Source organism: Balaenoptera borealis (assembly GCF_965194805.1).
Source record: "Balaenoptera borealis genome assembly, chromosome: 18".
NCBI lineage: Eukaryota > Metazoa > Chordata > Mammalia > Artiodactyla > Balaenopteridae > Balaenoptera > Balaenoptera borealis.
The window spans coordinates 25,872,107-25,899,121 of record NC_138877.1 but is presented as its reverse complement, the minus strand read 5'-3'; the positions used below and the strand labels follow the sequence as shown (position 1 = coordinate 25,899,121).

Genomic DNA, 27,015 nt, shown 5'->3' with positions numbered 1-27,015 from the left:
TAGTTTATATGTAGCTTCTTTTGAATTTTTTATGTAGCCAGTCATATAATCTTTAGCCAATCTAAAAGTATAGAAAGGTGACATTCTTGTTTTGTTCCTAACTCTTAAGGGAATAAGCCAAGTATTTTACCATAAGAATGTTTGCTATAAAGTTTTAGTAGATATCCTTTATCAGATTAAAGAATTTCCCATCCATTCATGGTTAACTAAGAATATTTTTTGTTTATTTTTGCTTTGGCTTGTTTTTAAGTTTGGCTGTTGAGTTTTATCCAATCCTTCTTTACTGATTTATTAAAATGATATTTTTCTCAGTAATATGTTAATATGGTGAATTTTAAAAAAGAATAGTAAACCTTCTTCACATTCTTGAGATAACTCCAAATTGCTCATAATTTATTTATGTATATAAATAAATTATATATATATCATATAAATAGATATGATATATATATATTTAGCTACAATTGGATTTCATTTAGGATTTTTGTACACAGTCCATGAATTTGATTTACAATTTTCCTTTCATACATTATTCTTGTCTGGTTTAGGTATCAAGATTACACTAGACTCAAAGTGAATTGTTTTGTCTTCACTATTTGCTCTCTAGAACGGTCTCTAGAATGCTTTGTGTATGATTATTTCATTCCTTCCCAAGTATTATTTTCCCTTAGGCTCTGAAGCTGTTTATATTACTTGGCATTGACTATTTACTTCTATTAATACACATCAATAACCAAGTTCTGACTAAGGAAACCTGGGTAGATAATGAATCTATCTTTCTGTATATATTGGGTTGTCCAAAAAGAATGAACTTTTTGGGCAACCCAATAATTTCTTCAGTTCATGACCCTAAAAAATAGGCAATTGAAGCATTTTTTTTTCTAATTTTCATTTGGAAGTCTAATATTAATCTACTTAAAAGAAAAGGAGAATCAACTTTATTATTTCTCATAATTATTAGTTATTCAAAGAATTACCCCAAAGACACTGGAAGCAAACCTCATTTTAGCCTCATTTCACCACAGAACAAATTCAAGTTGCAACATAAGGAGCTTACTTTAACTACAAGAAAAATTGTCCACTAAGCTGAAAACTTATAGAGGGCAGTTAGAGATCCTCCTAAGCTGGATATAGATTCTCTTTTAATTCCTTTAATATATCAAGGAATGAATGGACAACAGTTAAAACCACCATAAAAATAATTACCAGATCATATGAAAAGAGTCTAAAAGAAATCTCCAGATCTATCGGACACTGCTATTAATCTTTTCTTATTATTCTTTTAAAATAGTTTCATGCAAGTATGATTCTGTAAGGAAATTATATAAGCTGATGTTTTATTAATAATTTCCAAACAAGTATGAAAAATATTAGTGTAGACTGAAAAGATGTTAGTTTTGTCAAATTTGGGCAACAGGACAGTACTACCAAGCATGGAAGTTTCCAGTGCAAATTTGGGAGGTGCTAAGTGCTTAAGAGCACTCACTCAGAAGACACATGAGCCAGCATTCAAATACCAAACCTCCTTTTACTTATTTACTACTGTCTGGTTTGAGAAAGTGACTTAGTTTTCTCATCTATAAAACTCTCTAATTTATTACTATGCCTAAGTAAGGTAATATATGTTACCTTATACACAAGGCTGAAATAGCTACATATTCAGACTGATACTTTTCCCAGACCTGTGAGTACAGACTGTGAAACTTATGTTACTGTTTTAGCAAAGACCCAGAAAGTTGAATTCAGTGAGAAAGGAGAATATGGTTACCTGGAAAGACAGGCTTTAGTGACAGCACTGTGAAGATTTTCGTTAGGGTACTGTGACAGCCGACGAGAAATCCTCAACAGCTGTCTGGTAGAAAGGGATGCTGCCAATGACTGTGCCTACCAAAAGGCAAAGACAGGCTGTTAAGAGTCTTGTTTCAACTTGCTGAAAAGTCCCTTTGGATGGGTATCATAGCAGAATTCATTATTCCTAAGGACAAGGCCAAACTTAAAAGAAATATGTACTGTTAATGAATTACAAATAAAATAAACAGAAACCAATTTACACTTAAAACATCCTTAAAGACATTTTAAAAAAAATTCCATAAAAACTATTTATTAATTAAATTCAATTAAAGTACTGTGTATACATGTTTTTCTGGGGGGGGAGGAGGCTGGATGGAGGTAAGATGTTACATTGTACAGGTGGAACCTGACTTACAAATAGCCGTTATGTACAATTAACCATTTGTTCATTTTTTTTTTCCTGCTTACACAAAGCCAAACTGTTAAGATGGCCAGAAAATGCTTACAGTTTTAAGTAAATCTATGACTTCTGAAATAGAAAAAAGGAGTTGTGGACAATTTAGGCTTCTGATCATAGAGGTGTCAACCAGTTTTCACCTGGGGGCCAGCTTACAGTTTGGAATCCTTCTCTGACACTGTCAGAATAATTTCCCTTTGTGTTCTTACTCTTCCCCAAATCCCATTAATAGAGCTGCTAGTATAGAACTCAGGACATGGTAAGTACCAATGAATATTTGTTGACTTGAATTTGAAATTATCTTAGCAGGCAGCATAATGTAATAGTAAAGTTTATAAGCTTTGGAGTCAGACAAATCAGTCTTCCATTTATTAGCTGTGTGATTCTGGTAAGTTTCTTAATCTCTTGAAGCCCCAGTTTCCTCATCTTTAAAATGGCAATAATAATGCCTTCTCTTTTAAGGTGTTATGAGGAGTAAATTAGAAAATTATTCTAAAGCATTTAGCAGATGTTGGACACATATGGGTGCTCAACAAATGGCAGCAATTTTTTTTTTTTTTTTTTGGCTGCGTTGGGTTTTCGTTGCAGTCAAAGGGCTTCTCACTGCAGCAGCTTCTCTTGTTGCGCAGCACAGACTCGAGGCACACAGGCTCTAGTTGGTGCACATGGGCTCAGTAGTTGCAGCATGCGGGCCCTAGAGCACTCAAGCTTCAGTAATTTTGGTGCATGGGCTCAGTACTTGCGGCACGCAGGCTCTAGGGCACGCGGGCTTCAGTAGTGGTGGTGCGTGGGCTCAGTAGTTGTGGCTTGTGGGCTTAGTTGCTCCACAGCATGTGGGATCTTCCCAGACCAGGGATTGAACCCATGTCTCCTGCATTGGCAGGCGGATTCTTAACCACTGCGCCACCAGGGAAGTCCAGCAATTATTATTCAAAGTCAGCCTCTTCAAAATGAAAAAAATCTAACAGAGGAAGGGAATGGGACCTACACATTAGTAGGAATCTAATGCATCAGATTATTACTGGCCTAATGTCTAACTAAGATCAGCAGCATTAGAAGATAGTGGTTTTCACTGATAATCAAGGGAAGAGGAGAACTTTTGAAGTAAACTGGTCCACTGGTAGTGGTGATGGGGAGGCACAGAAGAGACCAGGGTGAAATGTCACAGAGTCTGACAAGGGCAATAAAGTGGCCCTGAGCACCAGAGGAAATGGAGAAGGAGACTCTATTAAACTAACCAAGGATTCAGAATGGATGGTAGGAGGATGCCAAAACTACACTACGTTGTTTGTTCCTTTTAACACTTCGCTTAAGCCCATCTCTGTACATCGCAAGGAAGCAGAAAGTGAATTGGTTTCTCCTTCCTCGTGTATTTCACAGCTCCATGAGATGTTGGTCTGCTGTTATTAGCATTGTATTTCAGTTACAACATGGGTTAAACACTCCTTTGGGAACTAGATTAGGAGCATGACCACCATTTATGACATATCCTTTTTTCTATTAAAAAACACATTCTAAGTTACAAAGAACTCATAAGCAAAACATTTGATTCAGACTTCTTCAACAAATTTGCATTCTAGACATGGAGACAATACTTAAATATAAGAAAGCATAAATTGCAATTCAAAATAGCATATAATTTAATGCAAAAATAAGTGGAGCACTTGACAAAACTGCTATAAGGGCTTAAAATGTTCAAATGGGTAGCAGAAATGCTATGAACAAAGGCATGAACGCAACAGGAACAGAAATACAAGCAGAATGTGAGGAAACCAGCCCAGCTTTACTAGAGGGTCCTGCTGGAAAGCTTGCTCCCTAATATCAAAGACCCGTAAATCACATTTTGAGGAGTTTGGCCCTTCTTCTAAGGGCAATAGGACTTAGTAACATGACTTTAGAAAGACTAACCTGGCAGGAATATGCAAAGTAGTTGAAGGACAGAGAAAACTGAGACAGGAATCAGAAAGCTACTTCAGTTACCTACTTACAAAGAGATAAAGTCCTACAGTAAGGTTACTGGCAATAAGAAGGGGGAGAAGGGATCAAACAAATGTTTCAAAGGACTTGGCAACTGACGGATATGAAAAAGAAGGACGGATGTGAGAAAGTAGGAAGAATTAAGGATAAGATTGTTTCAGCCACTATGATTGAAAGTATTAGAAGTTAAATATGACTTAGTAATTCTCATCTTAATATTTGAGACCATGAAAAATTCCTATTTTAATCATGGAAAATGTATGACAAATGACTCCAAGCAGAAGATTCTTATGACAAGAGTCCTATTAAACCATACAGTAACTTTCCAGGTTACAAAATTCTAATCTAATTCCAAACATGACACTGAATTCAGGCTTCATATTTCATTCCAGTGATCAGTAAGGACTTCTTATGAGTTTAAAAAATACCACATCAGTTGATAATACCAAAATGCTTTCAATAACATCCAGGACTAAACCAGAAAGAAGTTTAGGTTGAGCCACTTACGTGTTGAGTAAAGGGTTTGGCTATTTCTGTTCTCACGTTATTACCAACTGAAAATTGAGAATGTACTTTTAATTTAAAAATCCTAATGTACTTAACACTTATAATATCAAATTTCTAACTGCAGTTTTATCTTGCAAAAAAAGGGTGAGGATGTGAGCACATTCCCTTAGTTACCATGGTTATTCAGTTTAAGAGCACACCTCAAGGGTTTTTTTTGGATTAACATGATTAATAATAGTAATTCAGCTTAAAAATATGAAAGGTCTTTTCGAAAATTATTAAAAATAAATTTTCTATTTTTCCTCTTAAAGAATTATTTCTTTTATGAAAATGTAATGTTCTCTGGGAGAGAAAACTCCAGGGAAATCTATTTATAAATTAATAACTAATTAATTAATTTATTCATGTACTCATCAAACATTTGTTAATTTTCTAGGATGTGCCAGGCACCAGGATGGGAAATAGCTGGTGCAAGGACGCTCTGACCCTCCTTTGTCCCCCTGAAAGCAGGAAATGAATCTCCCATGAAAAAGATACCGTCCCTGTACCAGGAGGGTAGAAAGCATCCTTATCACCAGAAATAGGAAATTTAGGACTGAGAAGGCTATATAAACAAACCTTGTTTCTTCTTCACTTAATTACTACCCCAAGCCCAAACTTCTTTGTGTTGTCAATTCTTCAGAATTTTATTGTTTCTTTGACTAAAAGGTATAAAAGCTACCTGCTTTGGTCACTTTTTTGAGTTTCAGATTTTTATGGGGCTTCTGCATGTACAAAATTAAATTTGTTGTTTTTCTCCTATTAAACTGTCTCATGTCAATTTAATTATTAGGTTAGCCAAAGGACCTAGAACAAAAGAAGGTAAAAGTTTCCTGCCCCTATAACATCCCAAAATGTAAATACAATCTGAAATAGAGAATCAATGAGGAAGAAGAAGTTAGAAGCTGAAGATAAAGTTGTAGGCATTAACACAGAGGTGATACTTGAAGCCATAAGAATACATGAGATTGCTCAGCACAGGAGACAGAGAAGTAGACCCAAACCTCCTGGAATACCCAAGTACTCCCCTAAAGTTAAAAGTTGTTTACTATGACACCAGCCATGAGGAGCTTAAGATACATACATAGAAGAAAGCATAGCATAAGGGATAAATATATCAGCTTAAAAAATAGATTTCAGGGCTTCCCTGGTGGCGCAGTGGTTGAGAATCTGCCTGCCAATGCAGGGGACACGGGTTCGAGCCCTGGTCTGGGAAGATCCCACATGCCGCGGAGCAACTGGGCCCGTGAGCCACAACTACTGAGCCTGTGCTCTGGAGCCTGTGTTCCGCAACAAGAGAGGCCGCGATAGTGAGAGGCCCGCGCACCGCGATGAAGAGTGGCCCCCGCTCGCCGCAACTAGAGGAAGCCCTCGCACAGAAACGAAGACCCAACACAGCCATAAATAAAATAAATAAATAAAAAGAATAAAAGAATAAACAGGAGCTGTTGTTTAAAAAAAAAAAAAGGGTGCCGTGATCAGATAAGCATGGGAAGCTCGGCACACTCTATCTCTATGGCCCTTTAAAAAAAAAAAAAAAAATAGATTTCAAAGCACTGAACTCTAAGAATATAAAGCAGCAGCATGTCAACAACAGAAAATCCTATGGAAAATAACCCAGACTTACTGTTGGATCCTGTGTCTCTCTGAGTTTGTGTGTAAATGATAACAATTTGTCCAAAGCTTCCTGAGGCATATTTGGGACCTATTTTATAAGAGAATAAAGGAAAGAAAGAATAAATTGGGATATATGAAAAATCAACCAGAAATTATGGCTACTTATCAAACAATATTAGAATTACATTTTTTGAAATCTCTGATTATAGGTATCATGTTTAACCTGTGGATAAATTTGCTTATTCATCTTCTCAGGAAACACTTCTGCCTCTGCTTTCTCTTTAAGAATCAGGTAAAAACGATGTGGTACATATATACAAATGTATACTCCTCAGCCACAAAAAGAATGAAATAATGCCGTTTGCAGCAACATGGATGCAACTAGAGATTACCATACTAAACGAAGTAAGTCAGAAAGAGAAAGACAAATACTGTATGAGATCACTTATATGTGGAATCTAAAATATGACACAAATGAACCTATCTATGAAACAGAAACAGAATCACAGACATAGAGAATAGACTTGCCAAAGGGGAGAAGGGTGGGAAAGGGATGGATTGGGAGTTTGGGATTAGCAGATGCAAACTGGCATATATAGAATGGATAAACAACAAGGTCCTTCTGTATAGCACAGGGAACTATATTCAATACCCTGTGATAAACCATAATGAAAAAGAATGTATATATATATATATATATATATATATATATATATATATATATATAACTGAGTACCTTGCTGTACAGCAGTAATTAACACAATATTGTAAATCAACTATACTTCAATTAAAAAAAGAAAAAGAATCAGGTAATCAAAACCAGGCCACTCTTCATTTACAATTCCATCACCAGGACAAAACTGAAAGGAGCCTCTAACCAATTAAAAACTGGCATAGAGTGTACCCATAAGAAACTTTTCATATATTATATCCTTTTTTGTTAGCTTCAACTCTAATTTAGGCACTTTTCTTACTGAAACCAAACTCCTTCATTTAGTAGTAATCTTATATCTATGTCTACTAAGAGATGTAAGGTATCCTTGTATAAAGGGCGGATGCTCAAGCTGTCCATTTTTTTCAAGGACTTTAAAACCACATACCTGGGGGGTGGGGAAAGGATGGATTGGGAGTTTGGGATTAGCAGATGCAAACTATTATACAGAGAATGGATAAACAACAATACTGTATAGCACAGGGAATTATATTCAACATCCTGTGATAAACCATAATGGAAAAGAACACAAAAAAGAATGTATACATATGCATTACTGAATCACTTTGCTGTACAGTAGAAATTAACACAACATTGTAAATCAACTATACTTCAATAAAATAAATAAATAAATAAAAACCAACCACATACCTGAGGGGCATGATCTATTTAGCAATGAACTCTGAAGAACAGTTGTCCCAAAACATACACTGATTGCTTTTAAGTACACCAATTTTAAACTAATTAAATATGTATTTGTATTGAATAATAAGAAATTTTTACATAAACAATAACAAGTTTAAAATTTTAATTTAAAAAGAGCAGGAGTTGTTACAACAATGACTGGTATCATGTGACTATTTCAGAAACAAACTGCTCAGGGTTTCTTTGGGCATTTAAGTAATTGGAACTTTTAAAATTTGAAGCTCTATTCAGTACATACTCATTTATTCTTTAAATCAATTCTGTGATGTAAGAAGTAGTATCATCCCCATCTTCAGATGAAGAGCCTGGTTGAGTAATTTACCCACGTTCTAGAAGCTAATCAGTAGTGGATTTGACATTTAAAGGCAAGCTATTTGACTTTAAAGCCTATGCCCTTATCCACAACCATGCTCATAAGACCTAAAATTAATTAATTCATTCTGGTATTTCAAAGGGGATGAGTGCATTTATGTAAAAAGTTAATTATTAGTGATCTAGAATAGTACTGTCCAATAGAACTCTCTATGATGTTGGCAATGTTCTTTATCTATGCTATCGGCCACTTGAAATAAGACTGAGAAAATGAATTTTTGAATTTGATTTAATGTGGCTAGTGCTACTACACTGAATACTGCAGTTCTAGAACTCCAAAAGTGCTAAACAAGTGCTTGGTTAAGGCAGACACTGCAATAATAGTTTACATACACTACAAGCCACTAGACAACTTATCAGTTAAGTATAGGATATATTACAATCCCGAGGGGACCAGGACTACTTAGTATTTTCTACAAAATCTAAGGAACTAAAATATATTTGGCCTCTCCTAATAGTAGGAACTTAAAATTTAGTCACCTTCGGCTGAATATAAAAGGAAAAGGAATCCCCAAACTGCTTCCACATGAGGGAAACGGAGAGATAGCCTACATTCATGGTTCTCAAAGTGTGGTCCCCAGACCAGCAGCTGTCAGCATCCCCTGAGAACTTCAGAAGTGCAAATTCTCATGTTCCATCCCAGAACCACCGACTCGGCAATCTGTCATTTAACAAGCCCTCCAGATGATTTTGAAAAATGTTGACATCTGAGAACCATTTTATGAGGAAATCTGGAAATTAACAGTGAGAAAAAGCCCAAAATATCCAACTCTGCTCAAGCAGGTGTCACAAAGCCTTAAAAAGAGAACAGCTGAAGGCAACAGGCTAGAGCTGGCCTCACTCTTACCATTTCTTTAATCACTTGCATTTCTTCACTTTTGACCAGTGGTTTCATGTAATGGAAAAAGAACATGGTTAAGAATTCTGGTCCCAGCCACTGCTGTGCCGTGCTTCCAGTAACAGGGGGTTCTGCTAAGGCGATGATTCTGAAGGAGGGGTGGACAGGAAAAATCGATCTAAAAGGAAAAAAATTTTTTCAAAACATAACCTTTTATGTTAGAAATTAGGTCATGGTAGCTAAAGCCTAGGCAATAATAAGGCTGTACTACAGTTAAAGCTATTATCCAAAGAACAAGCTTTGAAAAAACAAGTCGGGACATTCTAAAAACCTAAGATTAAAACAAAAGAAGAATCACCAACCATTAATATTTATGATGTACCACATCCACTCATGAAACTCCATCCCTGGTACAAACCACCATTTTGGATATGTTGTTACACCTACGATAAATTTTCTCCATAGTCCCTTGAAACATAACCCCAAACAGTCCATATTTACTTCATAGGTCCACTGTCTTTATTCAAAATCTCCTGTCTTGCAAGGAACCCACTCTACGTCAACCATAGAAATACCAAGAAGTATGATTCAGGATAAGAAGACTTTTTATAATATAGACAATTTAAGCAGCATAAGGGATTGGATTAAAATTAAACTTTGGATTGGCAATAAGAATACTTAGGTCTTAAAAAGGTAGAGAAAAGTGAACTTCTATATAATTCACTCTTTTGTCATTTTATAGGAAACCATATGATTTTTAAAGTAATCTCTTTGATAAATCTCTGCTAGGGAATCTGAGGATGTAAATATTCTAGGACACACAGAGGAATAAAGTAAGACTTCCCATGTTTTGTGAAATGACTTGAGTAGTTTTTGAAGAAGGAGCTAGAAACCGTTTATCATGATCTAATCATGAGTAATATCCTCAGTTCTTATCAATTTTCAAAATTGCAGTGCAAATAGACCTTTTGAGGGTTATATCATCCTTGCTGAGAAAGGAGAGATGAAACTCAAACACTTGCGAAGATCTTCAGAAAAACAAAAATAAAGGGACCTAAATGGCATTTCTTCATTGTCGTTAACTATTGTGGTAGAACTCAAGTTATGTGACTGGGCAGTGAGAATATCAGGAGATAGGACATGTGTAGAGAGAATCAAATAAATACTCTGAAGATTTCAGATAAGAAAAAGTCCTCCCAATAGAAAAGGTAGGTCCACTGAGTCCCTGACTGCATGATCTGTACTTTTAGGGGGCGACAGCATAATTTGTAAGTCAGGGAAAAGCAATTTTTAGAAATGGTCATATGAAAAGTCTGGATGAATTCCTAAAAGCTACCAAATACCATTTCATTTCTCTAGGTAGGAAAAAAAAAAAAAAAAAGACTACTTTTTCCCAAGCATGGCATGGGGATGATCTGTTCAAAGGAGTTGTTCTAGGAAAACAGGAAAGGATAACAACACAGATAATGCCTGAAAGTCCTGAGGATAACACGGTCACTCATGATTGCTAGTAATTAGACAGTCACCTAACAGAACCTGGACAGAGAAAATTCTATGATCTGAAAGCTAAAAGGAAAGGTTATTCCATTTTCCACTTCTGCTGAGTGATTTGCTATAATCTAGAAAAGTCTGCTTCATGGCCCAGCAACAGATGTTGGATTCATCCGTGATCCTCCTCTCTCCTAGCTGGGACAAAAGAAGGTGGCAGAGACAGAGCCTGCTTATTTGTGCTTTGTTCAAAATTAAAGCTGCAAATGTAATTTTTTACTCAAGACAGTGAGGGATACTAAATTAGGGAATAAACAAAGCCAAAATCCAATAAGCAAGCCAAAAGAGGAAGTCCAATTTACACCTTAAACCAATAGGTCAGGAAGAGGTACCACAGCTGAGCTGTAAATTCAGGCCTAGAAGAACCATTAACACGAAAGCAAGCTAGGTGGTTTTAACTAATATAGGGGGATGGTTATTGCTTATGACATGCATTGTCTGTGGCTTGTTTTCTGGTACTGACTCTAGCAGGGTACCCAAATGAGCTAGATAAAATTAAAGGGGGCAGTTTGTGAGACAGCTGATGTGACAGGCAGAGAAGTGTATGCTGACAATAAAAACAGCCATCAAACTACTGAATAACAGGATGAGAGGGATCTTTTTGTTTGTTAGGATCTCCTCAAAGGCTTCCTTACATATAAATAGGTCATATGGAAAGTCATTTCCTGATGAAGTTAGGTTCTCCAAGCCTGAAAGTTAGAGAGCAGAGTATTCCTGAGGATCAGCCATGTACTTTCAGGTGATCTGACATACTGGTGGGTAACACAAAGGCTGAAGCAGTGGTAAATAACTGAGAATTAGGAAATATGCACTATGAAAATTTAAAATCAAGGGTTAACTTCAATTTTACTAGAATTTAACAACAAATAACAAATGAAACTAAAGATATGGATTAACTTCAGATAAACAGATATTATTTCATAAAGATTAAAAAATTTTAAAGCAAAAGATCTTTTACAAGGACTTAAAAAATTAAAATATTGCGGTCAATATGTTTGTTTGGGGGCATAAGTTTTTAGAGAGTAAAGTACTTTCCAATGCTTCTCAGCAATAAAAAGGAATGAATTATTGATATACATAACAACATGGAATATCTCAAAATAATTATGTTGAGTGAAAGAAGGCAGATCCAAAAGAGTAATAGTGTGTGATTCCATTTATATAAATCTCTAGAAAATACAAGTTATATAGAATAACAGGAAGCAGATTCCTAGGGGTAGAAGAGGGTGAGAAGGGGAGAGAGAGAGGGATTACAAAGGGGACCAAGGACATTTTGGGGATCACAGATGTAGTCATTATATTGATTGTGGTGATGGTTTCATAAGTGTATAAAAAAGCCAAAAATTATCAAACCGTATACTTTAAATATGCAGTTTTTAATATGTCAATTATACCTCAACAGAGCTCTAATAAAACAAAAAATTCAATAAATTTCTATCTTTGAAGGAAATTATATGCTACATTTTTGTCAAATGTGTTTATTAAGGAACTTGAAATAATAATATAGAAGGTTTTTATAAAGATATTAATCATGAACTGGAAGAGGATTTTGTAACTGGCCTTCCACACTATAATACTAATGTTCCAACTCAGAACCTGGAGGTTATGCAGTCCTGTACACAGTCCATATTTCTCCTTTTTTACAATGTAGCAAACTGCATGGACACACCTAACACATCTTTATACCACACAGTGTCTAGTGTGATGATAGATGAGAGATAGATAGATGGATAGATAGATAGATAGGTAGATAGACAGATAAATGTATTGCTGTTGTTAATAACCACCACTGCAAGAAAATTTTTGAAGACCTTTGGTGGCAAGGACAAAACAAAGATAAGTGATAAGAACTGAGAATAATGGTTTCCCATTCAAAAGCAGAGCAGCTAGTCTAAATCTGGTCTTGAATGAATTTTTGAGAGAAGGTTCGTTCTTGCATCAAATATGTGATACATTTGTATATAAAAAGACATAAGCAATACACACAATAATAAGTAATGAGATCCTTCAAAGGTACAGAGTTTAGAACTTTTCCTTGACCATAAAAATGTTTAGGATTATTTTTCAAAATCAGAATTTGCATATAACGCTTTGTTTTGAAATCAAACACAAAGACTTGGGCATAAAATCCTAGATCTACCTTGAATTTTGTTAAAAATTTATACAGCCAAATGTTCTAGCAAAGAGATCCTGAGGTTTCTGGGGGAGGTAGGAGAGTACCTACCTCGAATGCTCAAATCCTAACTATCGTCAAACATGAGTAAGAGTAAAAGGGTCCAGGGAATGTAACGGATTGAGGATTGTGCCCAATGTCCACCTACAGTTCACAACTGATTAATAAAAACTGGGAGATTATAAACTGTCTTCAATGTTTAATCACAATCAATAAAAATATTCAATAAAAATGCAAAAACATTAGAGCATATATAATGACAACTGAGACTAGGTCCCTAATCTTTATTTCTTCCCTGAGATAACCAGAAGCCTTATTTTTGGTAAAATAAACTATTAGTAATTCACAGAAACTCTCACCCCCCTCATCTAGGCTCTGACCAACAGCAGGAAGGGACACATTTAGCAGCCTATAGTATTGTACTCCCCCTTTCCCCAAAGAAGTTTTCTCATCAAAGGAAGTAGTTCTATTTCGGTCCTTATTTCCTGTGAGAAATGCAGGCATGGTGTCTGGTGTGCGTGGCCATCATGTTATTTCTAACGACCACGTCCACAGTATTCCTGGCATCTTGCAACAGAAGAAGGAAAGTCTCTAACATTTCTTAAGCTATTTCTAAGGGAACATTAGCTATGTCATTACCTGCAAAGAATACTAAGGAAACGATCAAGGTATATGATCTTGGTGAAGGATTAGACCCCAATGAAGGTAAGCAAAGGAGTCAAATATAATTGTATAGAAACTGGGTTTCATACTATGAAGCTGAAAGGCTGGGGAGCTCACTGCTAGTAGATGTTAATTATGAGACCCCATGTTATCAGATTTGTCATTAAAAGCCAAAGTATTCCTAATTAGTAGGTTCATAAAAGGAAACATTGCTAGCTCAGAAAGTTATCTAAAACTGGATTAATAGAATTACTTTACCTTGAGTTTTCTAGAATTTATTCTAGGTTAAGATTTATTCATTTTTCAAAAACATTTACTAAGTGACCTACTATGTATCAGGTATTGTGACACTCGAAACAAAGAGATGAAGTATAGAGCAAAACAGAGTCTGGACAACATTAAAGTCCTAGGTTCCAGTTATTTCCTGAGGCCCAAGTGCATCCTTTCCCTTCCTTTGAACATGTGAGATACCCCAAAATTCTTTTTGCAAGAATTTAAAGTTTTTCTTTTGTTGCTCTTACTTGTAGCTACAGGATTCCTGCCAAAAACAAATATGAAAAGTGTTCCTATCTGAAAGCCAAAAGGTATCTAAATTTATCAAACTGGGTCTAGAGGCAAAGAAGCTTAAATCTGATTTCCTTTCATTCTACCTTTGACCTTTTTTCTATCTCAAAATTCCCGACAAAGAAACAAAGCATTAATAGCTGAGTTTACTTAAAGACGAAGACAAATAATAATCACTTTGCTGAACTTCAGTTCTGTGCTTAGGTACAGAATAAAAGGATAGAAGACTTGGGTTATGAGTTTCTAATTTATACTTTAAATACTAATGCCAAGAGTGACATATTAGATATGGACACAATACAGGATCAACTCAGCTAGGTAATGGGTCGTATAATTTATAAGAACAACTCATGAAAAAAATTAATTTTCTCACAGGGTACAAATTTCCCACTTTTATGCTATGCTATGTCCTTTTAGTCAAGCTGCCTGCTCTCTACCCAATGAACACAGCCTTGAAAGACATAGTCAAGTGGTTTAAAGGAAGAATCTAACCTTTTCAACCCTAAAAGAGCACATATTTATTCTCAGAAAGACAAAAATGGGCAACAAAATTAAAGCAAGGTTAACCAGGAAAAGGTAAAGAAATTTACTAACAATCCACATCATCGGAATGAGGCAGATTCTGCAATATGACTGTGTATAACAATAAAATAGAGAAAAACTGTTTACCATCATAAGAAAATAGTGTTTCTCAGGTTAAAAAAAAGGCGGAGTGCTGATAAGGAAAGCAATTAGGCTTTCAACTGGGAGAGATATTTCAGACAGAGAGGAGAATCCATTTTTAGACATCTCACCTCTGAAAAGTCAATAAAGTCCTGACAAATTGATAGAACGTAAGAGAAAAAAGAAGTTCAGTCCAGGAGGTTCAACATCTAACTGATGAAAATTGCAGAAAGAGAGACCAGAGGAAATGGGGGACTGGTAGTGGAGAGAGATCTAGGGTGACATGTACGCTACACATATGGAGAGCAACAAATCCACATTAGGGCTAGTGAGAACATACCATGGAGAAAGATGAAATGGACAGAAGATGAAATTGATAGAATACCTGATGTGCCTGAATGTGCCAAGACAAGATTTAAACAGAAGAAATGTCTGGGATGAAAAAGTGATACACAAAAAATAAGGTTGGGGAGAGGAGATCAAGGTGGCAGAGTAGGAGGAAGCTGAGATCACCTCCCCCACAAACACATCAAAAATACATCTACAGGTGGAGCAATTCTCACTGAAAACAAACTGGAGACTGGCAGAAAGACTCTTGTACCACCAAGGGAAAGATCCACACAGAGTTGGGTAGGAAGGGAAGAGAAGCGATCAGGTTGGGACCTATGCCCCTGAGAGGGGACACAGAAGAGGAGGGGGATTACACAGGCTCAGAGATCCTCCCTGGGGAGTGGGCAGTTCGAAACATATATTAGGCACCTCAGTCCTGGGGTCTGACTCCGGGAAGACAAGTCCACCTAGCTGGCTTGCAAACCAGTGGGACTTACAGGAGGGCTCTAAGAAAGCTAGACTCTGCTTGTGAAGAAGGCAAACTCACTTGCTTACTCCCGGAAACAAGGTGGAGGAAGCAGATTGAGACTGCCTGGGATTCTAGTTGGTTTCCAGAGACGAGCCCAGAGCCCATCCCAGCCAGCACTAAGCACCCGCTCCAGCCCCTCTAGCTCTAGCTCCACACTAGGGAGAAGCCTGCCTTTGCAGAGCAGAGTGCTTAGCTGTGGGGGATGGAGCTGGCTCAGATCCAGCACAACATCTGACTGGGGTGAGGGTGGCCATTATTGGTGTTTGTGGAGATGCCAAATCAGGAGCAGTCTAAAGATATGACTGGTGTGCTGGGACCTCCCCAGCCCACATCCCAGCCCAAGCCAAGTGTATGCTCTGCGCCCTCTTGCTCCAGCGCTGCTCCTCTCTAGGGCAAAGATGCTGTTGCTGGGAGTGGGGGAGGGAGCACACTTAGAGGGAATGGAGCGAGCTCAGACCAGACCCTCAGGGCTTCTGCTCCAGCAACTTGGGACGCAACCCTGACTCCAGTAGGGCACTGACAGCCACATAGAATAGGAGAAGTCCTGGGCCACACCTGGCTCTGGCTCTAGCCCCTCCATCTCCAGCCCCATCACCTAAAAAGGTGATGGCTGCCAGCACAGCCTAGGAAAAGATGTGACCCACGCTCACTTCATATTCACCTCTCCCACCAAATCCACTGGGAACTGCATAGGGATGCTCCCACACAAGGGCACCACTTCAAGAATGGGATAGGTAACTGTTTTACCTAATTTCATAGTGACAGAGAAAGTTAAGTAAAATGAGAAGAAAGAGGAATTTGTACCAAATGAAATAATAAGGAAAAAAAACCTGAAAAAACAACTAATGAACCAGAAATTAAAAATTTACCAGATAAAGAGTTCAAAGCATTAGCAATAAGAATGCTAACTGAACTAAGCAAAAGAATAGATGAACACAGTAATAATTTTAGTAAGGAATTAGAAAATATAAAAAAGAACCAGTCAGAGCTGAAGAATGCAATAACTGAAATGAAAAATACACTAGAAGGAATTAATGGCAGACTCTGTGATACAGAAGAATGCATAAGTGATCTTAAAGACAGAATAATGGAAATCACCCAATCAGAGAAGCAAAAAGAAAAAAAAAATTTAAATAAGAATAGGTTAAGGGACCTCTTGGACAACATCAACTATACTAATATCCATATTATAGGTGATCCAGAAGAAGAAGAGAGAGAAAAGGGTCAAAAATGTATTTGATAAAATTATGGCTGAAAAATTCCTGAACCTGAAGAAGGAAACAGACATCCAGGTATAGGAAGCCCAGAGAGTCCCAAACAAGATGAACCCCAAAAGACTTACATCCAGACATATCATAATTAAAATGGCAAAAGTTAAAGACAGAATTCTAACTCAGCAAGAGAAAAAGAGTCACATATAAGGGAACCCCTGTAAGGCTATCACGTGATTTTTCTGTAAAAACTTTGCAGACAAGAAGGGAGTGGCGGGAGAGACCTTCAAGATGGCAGAGGAGTAAGACTTGGAGATCACCTTCCTCCCCACAATTACATCAGAATTACATCTACATGTGGAACAGCACCTACAGAACACCTACTGAACGCTGGCAGAAGACGTCAGACCTCCCAAAAGGCAAGAAACTCCCCACGTACCTGGGTAGAGCAAAAGAAAAAAGAACAACAGTGACAAAAGAATAGGGATGGGACCTGCACCACTGGGAGGGAGCTGTGAAGGAGGAAAGGTTTCCACACACTAGGAAGCCCCTTCGCCAGTGGAGACTGTGGGTGGTGGAGGGGGGAAGCTTCAGAGCCACGGAGGAGAGTGCAGCAACAGGGGTGCGGAGGGCAAAGCAGAGAGATTCCCGAACAGAGGATCAGTGCTGACCAGCACTCACCAGCCCGAGAGGCTTGTCTGCTCACCCGCCGGGACGGGTGTGGGCTGGGAGCTGAGGCTCGGGCTTCAGAGGTCAGATCCCAGGGAGAGGACTGAGGTTGGCTGCGTGAACACAGACTGAAGGAGGCTAGTGCCCCACAGCAAGCAGGGAAGGAGTCTGGGAAAAAGTCTGCACCTGCCTAAGAGGCAAGAGACCATTGTTTCGGGGTGCGGGAGAAGAGGGGATTCAGAGCACCGCCAAAACGACCGCCAGAGACGGGAGCAAGCCATGGCTATCAGCACAGACACCAGAGACGGGTATGAGACCTAATGCTGCTGCTGCAGCCACCAAGAAGCCTGTGTGCAAGCACAGGTCACTATCCACACCTCCCCGCCCGGGAACCTGTGCAGCCCATCACTGCCAGGGTTCCGTGATCCAGGGACAACTTCCCCGAGAGAACGCATGGTGCCTCAGGCTGTTGCAACATCATGTCGCATCGTGCCTCAGGCTGTTGCAACTCACGCCGGCCTCTGCCACCGCAGGCTTGCCCCGCATTCCAGGCTTGCCCCGCATTCCGTACTCCTTCCTCCCCCAGGCCTGAGTGAGCCAGAACACCCTAATCAGCAGCTCCTTTAACCCCATCCTGTCTGGGCAGAAACCTCAACATAATAAAGGCCATACATGACAATCCCACAGCCAACATCATTCTCAATAGTGAAAAACTGAAACCATTTCCCCTAAGATCAGGAACAAGACAAGGTTGCCCACTCTCACCACTATCATTCAACATAGTTTTGGAAGTTTTAGCCACAACAATCCGAGAAGAAAAAGAAATAAAAGGAATCCAAACCAGAAAACAAGAAGTAAAGCTGCCACAGTTTACAGATAACATGATACTATACATAGAGAATCCTAAAGATGCTACCAGAAAACTACTACAGCTAATCAATGAATTTGGTAAAGTAGCAGGATACAAAATTAATGCACAGAAATGTCCTGCATTACTATACACTAATGATGAAAAATCTGAAAGAGAAATTAAGGAAACACTCCCATGTACCATTGCCAAAAAAAGAATAAAATATCTAGGAATAAACCTACCTAACAAGACAAAAGACCTGTACTCAGAAAACTATGACACTGATGAAAGAAATCAAAGATGACACAAACAGATGGAGAGACACACCATGTTCTTGGATTGGAAGAATCAACATTGTGAAAATGACTATACTACCCAAAGCAATCTACACATTCAATGAAATCCCTATCAAACTACCAGTCGCATTTTTCACAGAACTAGAACAAAAAATTGCACAACTTGTATGGAAACACAAAAGACCCCGAATAGCCAAAGCAATCTTGAGAAAGAAAAATGCAGCTGGAGGAATCAGGTTCCTGGAATTCAGACTATACTACAAAGCTACAGTAATCAAGACAGTATGGTACTGGCACAAAAACAGAAATATAGGTCAATGGAACAGGATGGAAAGCCCAGAGATAAACCCACACACATATGGTCACCTTATCTTTGATAAAGGAGGAAAGAATATACAATGGAGAAAAGACAGTCTCTTCAATAAGTGCTGCTGGGAAAACTGGACAGCTACATGTAAAAGAATGAAATTAGAACACTCCCTAACACCATACACAAAAATAAACTCAAAATGGATTAAAGACCTAAATGTAAGGCCAGACACTATTAACCTCGTAGAGGAAAACATAGGCAGAACACTCTATGATATAAATCACAGCAAGATCCTTTTTGACCCACCTCCTAGAGAAATGGAAATAAAAACAAAAATAAATAAATGGGACCTAATGAAACTTAAAAGCTTTTGCACAGCAAAGGAAGCCATAACCAAGATGAAAAGACAACCCTCAGAATGGGAGAAAATATTTGCAAATGAAGCAACTGACAAAGGATTAATCTCCAAAATTTACAAGCAGCTCAAGCAGCTCAATATCAAAAAAACAAACAACCCAATCCAAAAATGGGCAGAAGATCTAAGTAGACATTTCTCCGAAGAAGATATACAGATTGCCAAGAAACACAAGAAAGGATGCTCAACATCACTAATCATTAGAGAAATGAAAATCAAAACTACAATGAGGTATCACCTCACACCAGTCAGAATGGCCATCATCAAAAAAATCTACAAACAATAAATGCTGGACAGGGTGTGGAGAAAAGGGAACCCTCTTGCACTGTTGGCGGGAATGTAAATTGATACAGCCACTATGGAGAACAGTATGGAGGTTCCTTAAAAAACTAAAAATAGAACTACCGTACGACCCAGCAATCCCACTACAGGGCATACACCCTGAGAAAACTATAATCCAAAACGAGTCATGTACCACAATGTTCATTGCAGCTCTACTTACAATAGCCAGGACATGGAAGCAACCTAAGTGTCCATCGACAGATGAATGGATAAAGAAGATGGGGCACATATATACAATGGAATATTACTCAGCCATAAAAAGAAATGAAACTGAGTTATTTGTAGTGAGGTGGAGGGGCCCAGAGACTGTCATGCAGAGTGAAGTAAGTTAGAAAGAGAAAAACAAATACCGTATGCTAACACACATACATGGAATCTAAAAATAAAAAAGGTTGTGATGAACCTAGGGGCAGGACAGGAATAAAGACACAGATGTAGAGAATGGATTTGAGGCCATGAGGAGGGGGAAGGGTAAGCTGGGACGAAGTGAGAGAGTGGCATGGACATATATACACTACCAAATGTAAAATCGATAGTTAGTCAGAAGTAGCCACATAGCACAGGGAGATCAGCTCAGTACTTTGTGACCACCTAGATGGGTGGGATTGGGAGGGTGGGAGGGAAACACAAGAGGGAGGGGATATGGGTATATATGTATATGTATAGCTGATTCACTTTGTTATACAGTAGAAAGTAACACAACATTGTAAAGCAATTATACTCCAATAAAGATGTTAAAAGAAAAAAAAAGAAGGGAGTCGCATGTTATATTTAAAGTACTGAAAGGGCACAACCTACACCCTAGGATACTCTACCCAGCAAGATTATTATTTAGAATTGAAGGAGAGACAAAGAATTTCTAAGACAAGCAAAAACTAAAACAGTTCATCAGTATTAACCAACCCTAACAGAAACTGTAAAGGATTTTCTGTAGGTGGAAAAGAAAAGGCAACAAAAAGCAAGAATTTATAGGAAAGGAAAAGTCCCAGTAGTAAAAGCAAATATATAGTAAAGGCTGTGGATCAATCACTTAAATAAACTAGTATGAAGATTAAAAGACAAAAAACTATAAAATCAATTATAACTACAATAAACAGTGAAGTGACAAACAAGAAGATATAAAATATGACATCCAAAACATGAAACATAGAGGAGGGGAATTAAAAAATGTAGATCTTTTGGAATGTATTTGAACTTGATTGACTATCAGTTTAAAACCAGAAGATATATGTCAACATATATGAAGCCTATGGTAACCACAAATCAAAAACTGCAAGAGATACACAAAAACTACAGAGAAAGAAAAAAAGCATACCACTAAAGAAAATCATCAAACCACAAGGTGAGAAACTAAAAGAAGAAGAAAAGAACAGTGAAGAACTATATAAATAACCAGAAAACAAGTAACAAAATGGTAATAAGTACATAACTACCAACAATCACTTTAAAAGACACCGGTGGCTGATTAGATTTAAAAAAAAACCAAAAAAACCCAAGACGGATCTATTTGCTGCCTACAAAAGACTCACTTCAGAGGTAAAGAAACATACAGACTTGAAAGTGAGGGGATGATCTCTAAGTCCATCCATGTCTCTACAAATGACCCAATTTCATTCCTTTTTATGGCTGAGTAATATTCCATTGTATATATGTACCACATCTCCTTTATCCATTCCTCTGTGGATGGACATTTAGGTTGTTCCATGTCCTGGCTATTGTAAATAATGCTGCAATGAACATTGGGGTGCATGTGTCTTTTTGAATTATGGTTTTCTCTGGGTATATGCCCAGTAGTGGGATTGCTGGGTCATATGATAGTTCTATTTTTAGTTTTTTAAGGAACCTCCATACTGTTCTCCATAGTGGCTGTATCAATTTACATTCCCACCAACCGTGCAAGAGGGTTCCCTTTTCTCCACACCCTCTCTAGCATTTATTGTTTGTAGATTTTTTTAATGATGGCTATTCTGACTGGTGTGAGGTGATACCTCACTGTAGTTTTTTTTTTTAACATCTTTATTGGAGTATAATTGCTTTACAATGGTGTGTTAGTTACTGCTTTATAACAAAGTGAATCAGCTACACATATACATATATCCCCATATCTCCTCCCAAATGTGTTTCCCACCTATCCTCCCTATCCCACCCCTCTAGGTGGTCACAAAGCACTGAGCTGATCTCCCTGTGCTATGTGGCTGCTTCCCACTAGCTATCGATTTTACATTTGGTAGTGTATATATGTCCATGCCACTCTCTCACTTCATCCCAGCTTACCCTTCCCACTCCCCGTGTCCTCAAGTCCTCAAGTCCATTCTCTATATCTGCATCTTTATTCCTGTCCTGCCCCTAGGTTCTTCATAACCTTTTTTTTTTTTTTTTTAGATTCCATATATATGTGTTAGCATACAGTATTTGTTTTTCTCTTTCTGACTTACTTCACTCTGTGTGACAGACTCTAGGTCCATCCACCTCACTACAAATAACTCAATTTCGTTTCTTTTTATGGCTGAGTAATATTCCATTGTATATACGTGCCCCATCTTCTTTATCCATTCATCTGTCGATGGACACTTAGGTTGCTTCCATGACCTGGCTATTGTAAATAGAGCTTCAATGAACATTGTGGTACATGAATCTTTTTGAATTATGGTTTTTTCAGAGTATATGCCCAGTAGTGGGATTGCTGGGTCGTACGGTAGTTCTATTTTTAGTTTTTTAAGGAACCTCCATACTGTTCTCCATAGTGGCTGTATCAATTTTCATTCCCACCAACAGTGCAAGAGGGTTCCCTTTTCTCCACACCTTGTCCAGCATTTATTGTTTGTAGATTTTTTGATGATGGCCATTCTGACTGGTGTGAGGTGATACCTCATTGTAGTTTTGATTTGCATGTCATACAGAGTGATGTAAGTCAGAAAGAGAAAAATAAATATTGTATATTAATGCATATATGTGTAATCTAGAAAAATGGTATAGATGATCTTATTGGCAAAGCAGAAATAGAGACACAGACATAGAGAACAAACGTATGGATGCCAAGGGGGGGAAGGGGGGGTGGGATAAATTGGGAGATTGGGATTGACATAAATACACTATTGATACTATGTATAAAATAGATAACTAATGAGAACCTACTGTATAGCTCAGGGAACTCTGCTCAGTGCTCTGTGGTGACCTAAATAGGAAGGAAATCCAAAAAAGAAGGGATATATTTGTACGTATAACTGAGTCTCTTTGCTGTACAGTAGAAATTAACACAACATTGTAAAGCAACTATACTCCCACAAAATTTAAAAAAAAAAAAAAGGGGGATAGAAAAAGATATTTCATGCAAATGGAAATGACAAGAATGCTGGGGTAGCAATACTCATATCAGACAAAGTAGACTTTAAAACAGTCTAGGAATTCCCTGGTGGTCCAGTGGTTAGGGCTCCACACTTCCACTGCAGGGGGCATGGTTTAATCCCTGGTTGGCAAACTAAGTTCCTGTATGCTGCTTGGCATGGCAAAAGAAAAAAAAAAAAAAACTAAGAAAATATAGGAAAGAAAAAAAGAATGCAAGCTCATCTATGAGCACCGTTATCTAAAAAAAATTAAAAATAAAACAAAGTCTATAACAAAAGCAGAGAAGGGCATTATATAATGATAAAGGGAGCAATACAAGAAGAGGATATAACATTCGTTAACATATATGCACCTAATATAGGAGCACCTAAATATATAAAGCAAATATTAACAGACATAAAAGGAGAAATGGACAATGATACAATAATAGTAAGGGACTTTAACATCCTACTTACATCAATGGACAGATAATCCCAACAGAAAATCAATAAGCCAACAGTGGTTTAAAATACATTAGACTAGATGGGACTTAACAGATATATATAGAACATTCCACACAAAAACAGCAGAATATGCATTCTTTTCAAGTGCACATGTAACGTTCTCCAGCACAGATCACATTCTAAGCCACAAAACAAGTCTCTACAAATTTAAGAGTATAGAAACTATTATATCAAGCATCTTTTCCAACCACAGTGGTATGAAACTAGAATCAATTATAGGGAGAGAAATGGGAAAAACACAAACACATGGATACTAAACAACATGCTACTAAAATACTGATGGATCAATGGAGAAATTAAAGAGAAAATCAGAAAATATCTCAAGACAAGCTGAAAATAAAAACATAACTTACCAAAATCTACGTGAGGTAGCAAAAGCAGTTCTAAAAGGGAAGTTTATAGCAATACAGGCCTACCTCAAGAAACAAGAAAATTCTCAAAGCTAAGCTACCATCTAAAGGAATTAGAAAAAGAAGAACAAACAAAACCCAAAGTCAGTAGAAGGAAAAGAAAAATAAAAATCGGAGAGAAAAAAGTAAAATAGAGACCAAAAAAACAATGGAAAACATCAATGAAACCAAGTGCTGTCTTTTTTTTTTTTTTAATGATAAAATTGTAAGCCTTTAGCCAGGCTCATCAAGAAAACAAAAAGAGGACCCAAATAAACAAAATAAGTAATGAAAGAGAAGTTACAACCAATGTCGCAGAGATTAAAAAAAAATCATGAGAATACTATGAACAGTTAAATGACAAAAAATTAGATAACCTAGAAGAAATGATAAATTTCTAGACGTAAAGAATCTTCCCAGAATGAATCGGGAAGAAATAGACAATCTGAACAGACAAATCACTAGTAGTGAAATTGAATTAGTAACCAAAAAACTGCCAAGCAAACAGAAGTCCAGGATCAGATGGCTTCACAGGGGATTCTACCAAACACATAAAGAAGAGCTAATACCTATCCTTCTCTAATTATTACAAAAAATTAAAGAGAAGGGAACACTCTCAAATTTGTTCTACAAGGCAACCATTACCCTTATACCAAAACCAAACAAAGACAGTAGAAAAAAGAAACTTACAGGCTAGTATCTCTGATGAATATAGATGCAAAAATTCTCAACAAAATAATGCCAAAGCAAATTCAACAATATATAAAAAGAATCATACACCATTATCAAGTGGGATTTATTCCAGGAATGCAAGGATGATTCAATATCCACAAATCAATCAACATGATATACTACATCAAGAAAAGTAAGGTTAGAAATCACATGATCATCTTAATAGATGCAGAAAAAGCACTTGACAAAATTCAATATCCATGCATGATAAAAACTCTCATCAAAGTTGGTATAGAGTGGGCTTCCCTGGTGGTGCAGTGGTTAAAATTCTGCCTGCCAATGCAGGGGACACGGGTTCAAGCCCTGGTCTGGGAAGATCCCATATGCCGCGGAGCAGCTGGGCCCATGAGCCACAATTACTGAGCCTGCGTGTCTGGAGCCTGTGCTCCGCAACAAGAGAGGCCACGATAGTGAGAGGCCCACGCACCACAATGAAGAGTGGCCCCCGCTTGCCACAACTAGAGAAAGCCCTCGCACAGAAACGAAGACACAACACAGCCATAAAAAAAAAAAAAAAAAAAAAGTTGGTATAGAGTGAATATATCTCAACATAATAAAGGCCGTTTACGACAAACCAACAAGAAACATTAACAAAACCAAAAGGCAACCTGTGGAATGAGAGAAGATATTTGCAAATGATATGTCTGATAAGGCATTAGTATCGAACATACACAAACAGTTCATACAACTCAATACCAAGAAAAAACCAAACAGCCCGATTGAAAAATGGGAGAAGACCTGAATAAACATTTTTCCAAAAAGGCTTACAGATGGCCAAAAGGCACATGAAAAGGTTGCTCAACATTGCTAATCATTAGAGAAACAAAAATCAGAAGCACAATGAGATATCCCCTCACACCTATCTGAATGGCCAGCATCAAAAAGGCCACAAACAACAAATGTTGGTGAGGATGTGGAGAAAAGGGAACCCTAGTACACTGTTGGTGGAATGTAAATTGGTGCAACCACTATGGAAAACTGTATGGAGGTTCCTCAGAAAAAACTAAAAATTGAACTACCATATGATCTAGTAATTCCACTCCTGGGTATATAGCCAAAGAAAATGAAAATACTAATTTGAAAAGATACATGCACCTCAATGTTCATAGGAACATTAGTTACAATAGCCACCATATGAAAACAACCTAAGTGCCCATCAACAAATAAATGGATAAAGAAGATGTGGTTTGTGTGTATATATATATGTGTGTATATATATATATATATATACACACATATATATACATATATATATATATGAAACAGAATAATACTCTGCCATAAAAAATAATGGGGGTCGGGCTTCAAGAGGGTGGAAGATTAAGACGAGGAGATCACCTTCCTCCCCACAAATATATCAGAAATACATTTACATGTGGAACAACTCCTACAGAACACCTACTGAACACTGTCAGAAGACCTCAGACATCCCAAAAGGCAAGAAACTCCCCACGTACCTGGGTAGAGCAAAAGAAAAAAGAAAATACAGAGACAAAAGAATGGGGATGGGACCTGCACCAGTGGGAGGGAGCTGTGAAGGAGGAAAGGTTTCCACACACTAGGAAGTCCCTTCGTGGGCAGAGACTGTGGGTGGCGGAGAGGGGAAGCTTCGGAGCCACGGAGGAGAGCGTAGCAACAGGGGTGCGGAGGGCAAAGCGGAGAGATTCCCGCACAGAGGATCGGTGCTGACCAGCACTCACCAGCCCGAGAGGCTTGTCTGCTTACCCGCCGGGGCGGGCGGGGCTGGGAGCCGAGGCTCGGGCTTCGGAGGTCGGATCCCAGGGAGAGGACTGGGGTTGGCGGCGTGAACACAGCCTGAAGGGGCTAGTGCGCCACGGCTAGCCGGGAGGGAGTCCAGGAAAAAGTCTGGAGCTGCCGAAGAGGGAAGAGACTTTTTCTTGCCTCTTTGTTTCCTGGTGCGCGAGGAGAGGGGATTAAGAGAGCCGCTTAAAGGAGCTCCAGAGACGGGTGCGAGCCGCAGCTATCAGCATGGACCCCAGAGATGGGCATGGGACGCTAAGGCTGCTGCTGCAGCCACCAAGAAGCCTGTGTGCAAGCACAGGTCACTATCCACACCTCCACTCCTGGGAGCCTGTGCAGCCCACCACTGCCAGGGTCGCATGATGCAGGGACAACTTCCCCGGGAGAACGCACGGCGCGCCTCAGGCTGCTGCAACGTCACGCTGGCCTCTGCCGCCGCAGGCTCGCCCCACATCCGTACCCCTCCCTCCCCCCGGCCTGAGTGAGCCAGAGCCCCCGAATCAGTTGCTCCTTTAACGCCGTCCTGTCTGAGCGAAGAACAGACGCCCTCAGGCGACCTACACACAGAGGCGGGGCCAAATCCAAAGCTGAACCCCAGGAGCTGTGCGAACAAAGAAGAGAAAGGGAAATTTCTCCCAGCAGCCTCAGGAGCAGCGGATTAAATCTCCACAATCAATCTGATGTACCCTGTATCTGTGGAATACCTG

General features: G+C 38.4%; 1 protein-coding gene across 3 annotated transcripts in view; it reads right to left on the bottom strand.

Annotated features, from left to right (window-relative positions):
* Positions 1-27,015, bottom strand: part of VWA8 (von Willebrand factor A domain containing 8) — a 364,407-nt gene that overhangs the window by 227,865 nt on the left and 109,527 nt on the right. For all 3 annotated transcript variants that reach the window (XM_082365255.1, XM_082365257.1, XM_082365256.1), the window contains 3 exons: positions 9,025-9,193; positions 6,399-6,476; positions 1,769-1,884 (listed from right to left, as the gene is read on the bottom strand). In XM_082365255.1, coding sequence (XP_082221381.1) covers positions 1,769-1,884; positions 6,399-6,476; positions 9,025-9,193 — 363 coding nt within the window. The remainder of the gene's footprint in view (positions 1-1,768; positions 1,885-6,398; positions 6,477-9,024; positions 9,194-27,015) is intronic.